This window comes from Zophobas morio, unplaced genomic scaffold, assembly GCF_036711695.1.
Source record: "Zophobas morio isolate AGI-343-1 ecotype UQ-CSIRO unplaced genomic scaffold, CSIRO_AGI_Zmor_V1 ptg000005l, whole genome shotgun sequence".
NCBI lineage: Eukaryota > Metazoa > Arthropoda > Insecta > Coleoptera > Tenebrionidae > Zophobas > Zophobas morio.
Window position 1 is genome coordinate 8,814,703 of NW_026972110.1, and position 6,835 is coordinate 8,821,537.

General features: G+C 37.4%; 1 protein-coding gene and 1 long non-coding RNA gene across 3 annotated transcripts in view; one reads left to right on the top strand and one right to left on the bottom strand.

The window, feature by feature from the left end:
* Nucleotides 1–1,906, bottom strand: part of Mid1 — a 130,915-nt gene extending 129,009 nt beyond the window's left edge. The window contains exon 1 of the mRNA XM_064046890.1: nucleotides 1,327–1,906. Within this exon, the coding sequence (XP_063902960.1) occupies nucleotides 1,327–1,827 (501 nt within the window). The 5' untranslated portion in view covers nucleotides 1,828–1,906. The remainder of the gene's footprint in view (nucleotides 1–1,326) is intronic.
* A 3,734-nt stretch (nucleotides 1,907–5,640) lies between these two features.
* LOC135146583 (uncharacterized) lies at nucleotides 5,641–6,835 on the top strand. 2 transcript variants are annotated; one of them, XR_010283880.1, is made up of 3 exons: nucleotides 5,641–5,987; nucleotides 6,040–6,115; nucleotides 6,146–6,835. It is a non-coding gene; the product is annotated as an uncharacterized LOC135146583 (long non-coding RNA). The 2 variants fall into 2 exon arrangements; XR_010283879.1 differs by having other exon boundaries at nucleotides 6,040–6,088.

The following is a 6,835-nucleotide window of genomic DNA, read 5'->3' on the forward strand; positions in this document are numbered from 1 at the left end:
TGATTCCACACTTGTGGTTTACCAGTGCATTCATGTTTATAGAATTACGTGAATCAAAAAATGAATTAATGAATCAGTTTATTTTACTGAACAAATCAAGAAGGAGTCACTCCATTTTCCCTAAATTTTGGAAATATAGTACGATTATTATTATTATTATACTGTACCTGTTCAAATTGATAAATGTATCCTTGCTACAAAGTCGACGACGTCGTCAAAAAATTTTGTTATGAAACTTGTAACAATGTATTCTTTAGCTGTAATATGGTAGTACACACATATTTTTACTTTAACTTATGTGCATTTTAATTAAGTATAATTGATTTGAGAAACCTGATTTGTTTGGTCGTACTTCAGGGACGAGATAAATTCTGAGAAATAACTTTAGACCATTTTTAATTATTAATAATCATCTCTAGTGTTTTGACTAGAATGATTCTTCAATGTATCAAATTAGAGCAATAATGTTAATCTACTGCTGTCGAAAAAAATAAACATTGGCGAAATGAGTTCTAATGATTTATTTGATAGTGACAATATCATGATCTCTAAATAACATATAGAGATATGTAAGTACACCGCAGACACATAACAGCTTCATCCACTAAGAAGCTCACTTGTCTTTGAAGTTATGTCTTTCATCCTCTTTATGCTTGTTTATTGTATAACAGGACAAAGTGAAATAAGCTGATATGTGAAAAGATATCATATACCACTTTCCTTCACAAAGTAAACTCATTTTTCAGAAAGATGTTACATAACCTCCCTCTTCATCTTCTGAAACCTTCAATTGTTAGGGGATAAAACGATAAATCTAAGTTAATGACTTTTTGCTTTAACATAGTGCGAAAATCAAGAAAACATGTTTTTAATTAGTAGGTACATCTTATTAAATTAAAATATATGTATATTTTTTCTCATATTTATTCCATATTTTCCAACTGTGGTAGTGGTGGTATTAAATGGGAAATGTTTATGAGAGATTGATATAAACTTCTAAATAATGAGAACTATCAGCCCTTCTAAAATTAAGGACATGCCAACAGAAGAAATAATTCTTTCATAAGTGTTAATGTATTCTTGAATAATTGATATTTTTAAGTAGGTGATAAATCTAGAAGTATTGTTGTTGTTGTAAAAGAAAAGTGTCCCATCGACAGCAGCGAAGAGTGCGAATGGTGCGCGAGCACAGCCGGCGAATGTGGATATTACGCAGCAGCGGCGGCGGCGGCATCGAAAAGACGACGGTCGACATCATCGGGCGAAGGGCGCAAGAGGTTATAAACATGTTGGGTCGTGCGAGAACTAAGAAGCAGGCTATAATACCTTGCAGTGATGGCAGCGGTGCGCGATGGAGTATGTCTGACCGCAGTCGTATCTGGTGAGGACCTGAGAATGTCCACACGTGATCCGTCCGGCCAGATCATCCGTCATGATGAGGGCGTCCAGCAGGTGTCGACAGGCCGGTCCGCCCTGGAAAGCGTCTTCGGGCAGGGCCTGGTCGACCGCGTGCTCGCAGCAGTGGCGCATCCGGAGTCCGTGCAGCACGTCACGCCTGCGCTCGGGGCCCAAGTCGGGGCCGCACACCTCCTCTTTGTGCGATTCTTGCAAATAATAAAGGCACTGAGTAGACTTAGTACTGTTGGCGGGGCAGGGCGGCGGACAGAGGGGCCCAGGGTCCGTACCGACGGCGCGAGCCGGCGAGCAGACGGCCCACTGCAGGTCGCTCGTCGAGAGCCAGCTGGAGACGACCTCGAGCGGCGGGGTGGCGGCGAACGCCAGGCCGGCCATCAGGAGCAGCGACAGGCCCGACGGGGCCCGGGGCATTCTGTGGGACAGGGCTCGGTGGCGGCTCGGTCAGCTACGGGCGCCGGGAGCATCGCTGCGGGCGGCGGGTGTGCCCCCCCTCGCGGCTCCGACTGCACCCCCCGGGGGCCGTGCGCCGGGGCCCGCTAGGCCGCCGAGACGCGGGCCCCCCGCGGCCCTCGCTCATGCTGCATGCTCGGCGGAGGGCCGGGACCACATCACATCACTGCACTCTGCCGCTAGACACGCACTAAAAGCAGCGACCGCAATCGACTACTCCGAGCTCACGGTGGGCCGCCATCTTGACGAAGGTTGGTTGTGCTCACAGTCCTCCCCGCCCGGGCGCGAGCTGTGCCGGCCGTCTCACGATCAGCACTGACACGGCGCGACGGACCGATAACGCGCACGCTCCGACCAAATCGATCGATGCCGCCGCCGCCCGCCCGCCGCCCCCGATCAATCGACGCCGAACGACGACCAGACGGATCACGACTGGCGACCCGGAGCGGACGGCGGCGGCACTGGATTCGTCGTTTGCTTGGTTCGTTGCCCGGCGCATCCACCAAAATTCGAGCGATCTTTTCCACTTGCGATCTCTTAATAGGAAAGATCATCTCGATCAGACAAGGAAACTAGTGACAATGGTCATCAAACTAAATCATCTATAAATACCAGTAGGGAACATTTAACAAAGAATAAGACTACTGCAAATACTTCAGCTTTAAAAGGATTTAAATTGTTAGGTCCACGGTTTTCTTAAATCTAACTTTATATCACATAAATCTGTTGGACTGGATAATATTTGTGTGTCAGTAAACGATATTGAAACTGCTACAAATAAGTTAAATTCGAGCAAGAGGAAAGGGGCTGATGGGATACACCCGCTATTTTATAAAAGTTGCAGTGCATCTTTTTACTGCCTGTTTACGTCCTGTTTAATTTTTCAGTCAATTCGGTTACGTTTCCCGACTTATGGAAGCACGCTCACAAACTTCCAGTGCATAAATCTGGTTCGTATGCTGACAGAGAATATTACCAACCAGTTTTTATTCTTTCCTTTGCTAGTAAGCTACTTGAAAGTATTTAATTATTTCCCTCATTTAAAGATGTCCATCTATTATTACTACTTTATTAAGTTAACGTTAGTTACCTTAATACCTGTTCATTATGATTACAGAAACTGACTGGATGTTTACTTACGTCATGAGTATTCACTGTGATTCCGAAGTATAGGTCTAGTAACGGAAAAACTTGGCTTGCAACTTCCTGTCAAACCAGTGTCAAAGAGACCTCAAAATGTGTCAATTCAGGGAGTTACGCCGAAGTAGAAATAGGCACACCAAAGTTTTCCCCTAGAACCACTAAATGTGGCCCCGGTGTGTCCTCATGACGCAAGTAAATACTATTCCAACAGAAGCCTATAAATTTGGACAAACCTAGTGCTTCTTAGCATCTCCTCAGACGTTAGCTATCCATACAGTCCTTGTTTGTGTCCGATAATGTAAGTGCCCCAATGGTTGCCATTTTACCTGTACCAACAAACTTTTATTATGTTAATACAACAAGTATCAAACATTTGCTAGAAGAGAAAAAAAAAGTTTTTTTATTGTTCCCACTACCTAATCTATGTAACATCTTGACGTAAGAATTTATAAACCGTTCCAACGTCAAGAAAAGAAACCTTCGTACAAGTCGAAAGAAGCACACTCTAGAGAAAAATGTCATAAACCCCGAAGGAGAAAAGAAAAGAAAAGAGATTTCTAAACTAAACATAGAAAAAATATGGGACAATTTGAAAAACAGAATGACGGAGACGGCAAGAAAAAGCTGTGAGGTAACGAAAATAGAACATGATAGTAGAAGGAGAAAATCATGAAGGTGACAAGAAATAAAAGTAGTGGTGAGACAAAAAAAAATTGAAGAGATAGTTATTTAACAATGAAAAAACAAAATTATTTTGACAGATATAGCATGTAGAATTAAAAATAAAAATAAGAATTTAGTTAAAACAGTAAACAAAAGACATGCATTAACACTAATATTTTTTTAATATGAAAGATAAAAGTGAGGCAATATTAACCAAAAAAGAAGATATTATAAAAGGGAAATTCATCTAAGCTTTATTGACACAGAGAAGATCTTCGACCGTCTAAAGACAGACGACGCATGGCTAACTCTAAGAAAGAGGAACACTGGGAAATAACTAGTTAATTAGTTATTGTACTATAAATTTCTATGAAAGAAAAGGACAAGACATTCGAGGAAAGAATCAGCAATTTAGAGAAGTTGTAAAAAAAGAGAAAAAAGAAAGAATAAATAATTCCTAATTACGGGTATGGAAGTAACGGAAAAACTAGATGCAAAAAGGGTAGAAGAAAGAAACTGAGGTTGAGCTAAAGGTGTCGGAAACAATAACTATAGACAAATATGAAAAATTCTTGTTAAGACGATTGGGGACTACGAGAAAGAAAGATATATATTTATTGATAACGATTAAACAGTAGAAGAACAAAAAATTTAAAAAGGAACTATAGACGTAGTAAAGGAAGAAAAAAATATACGCAACAATGATACGATATAGGAGGCTGAAAGTTGACGAGAAAATGTTTACATAGAACGAAAATAAAGAAAATTTGGAAGAAAATTTTATAGGCGAGTCGAGGTTAACGGAGCAAAGAAGCATAAAGGGTAGGGATCGTAACGATAAGAAAAATAAATACGCTGGGTTTAAGCACGTGGATTATGTACATAATAGGAGAATGGGAAAGAACTGTGGGAAAGACAAAAATTTTGATTTTTTTCATTGGAAATTACAAGGAGCGAAAAAGGAAAAAGTTAAGGGTAGAGCAAAACGGGGAATCGCAACAGGGGTGAAAAAAAGAAATCGAAGAGGGGACGTTAGAAGTGAAAGGTATGTTGGAAAGAAATAAAAAAATGGAGAATTTGCACAATGTATAGCAGAGGAACAAAAGCAGAAATCAAAGACGAAAAATTGCTATGGGAATTGATATTGATGTCACAAATTACGTACCTTTAAGACATGAAATATGAGAAAGTTTTATGAATAGAATAAGTTTGAAACAAGGATGTATGTTGAGTCCTCAGCCGTTTAATCCGGTACGAGGTGAATAGAAAAGGATAACGAAAAACAAAATAAAATTATACAAACTACGTGAGTTTTTGGGAAATGGAATTGAGAAAAATTATAGAACTATGAATTATGTATATGGTTTAGTACTGATCGCCAGAAATGAAAAAAAATTACAACCTTCGACTGTAAAATACATAAGATGAATATATGGATTAAAACTGATAAATCAAAACCTGCGATAACTGGGAATATAAATAATAAGTAGGTACGACATCAAAAAATAACTATTCAGTATTAAAAGTTGTTTTTATGAACAATAGACATAACAAAAATCATGATAAAATTAGAACGGATATATTTAGAAACATTTTAAAGATAGCCCCAATGGAGACTACAGTCCAATAAAACCTTCAGAAGCTTCAGAATTTTTCAAAGAATTGAGTTCATTCCAATCAAGTACTTAAATCGAATAAAAAATAAAAAATACAAAAAAATGTATTAAATTGCTTATTTTAAAAGTACTAAAGATATGTCGTATTTAATAAAATTCTTTTACATCAACCGGAAAAAATGCTTCATGCTTAACTGATTAAAGTGATAAATAATATGTTTATATTTATGCAGAAAATAACTCGCTTTTGTTTAATTATTACTTCGATTTTTTTTAACTAACAAACAACCTGATTTAGATTAGATAATGTTCCTTTCAGTCTTTCGTAATATTTAGTTTATACTTAGTCCTCAGTGCTGTGGTGTCATTTGTACGTGACGCTGAAGCAATTTTGATAATACACCACTAAAACTTAACAACGAATGGAATTAGCATCAGTACCAGCAGAAAAAGAATTAGCAGACCTTTTGACAAACAACTTTAGAACATCTTTGAGGCAAAGCTACGTTACAATAAAAGATTTTATTTTACCAGAACGTTGTGTTGAACTGGAAAAACAGATTAAAGAATTTGAAATGTCTGTGACACGGAAGTATGAATTTGCAGTTTTCCTAAACCGGAACAACTTGTATATCCGAAACTGCTTGGCTAATTTTGCATAATTTTGACTATGAAAGATCGAAGAACAAAAATATTAGAGTAAGTAATTTCAACAGCTTTACTAGTTAATGTTCATAGAGGGATTTTACAGATTTCAGCTTTTATCTGAACAAATCGCAAGTGATTAAAGACACTCCAAGGTTAAAAGTGTTAAATTCCTTTCTGAAGTACATTCATTATTTCATTGACTCTTCTAGATAATTTATACTGCAAGAAATCGAATAGACGTACCCGTTTCACAGTATTATCATTGAAAAAACGATGAAGATTTTAAGAAAACTTTGATGAATTCTTTCAACTTTTCTTTTTGATAGAAAAGAGCAGCTATGCTATACCGCACGGTATAAATAATTTCGTTAATTTGTTTATTTTACAGTTAGTTATGGCCTCAAGTAATTCAAAAAGTGGCACAACTGTTGAGTAAAACAGTGTATGAAGAAGAAAGTAATCAATCACAAAAATCCGTAGGTATCCTTCAAAAACATGAAAACAAATCCCACCGTAAACAAACAGCATTTCACTGAATTGATCTAAACTAATGCAGGTGAAAAATAATAGGAGTACCATTTATTAGAGCTGGCAAAACTGGAGAATATACAAGTTTAATATTCAGAACAAATTAAACAGTTTCGTTATCGAGTGAATAAAAGATTTCAAAAATTCTGATTTAAATATTTTAGATGACTAATATTTAGTAATTTTAGATACATTGTAAAATATTTTTCTTAAAATAATTGATATGGGAAATAAAATAATACACCGAGCCTTTTCTATTTTCGATGCAGAGGACGTTTAACGTAAATTTAAACGGCAACGTTTTCTCCTTAACGAGTTTTTTTTTTAACTAAATAATCGTGAAGGAAAAAATTGTAAAAAAAAATCAAAAC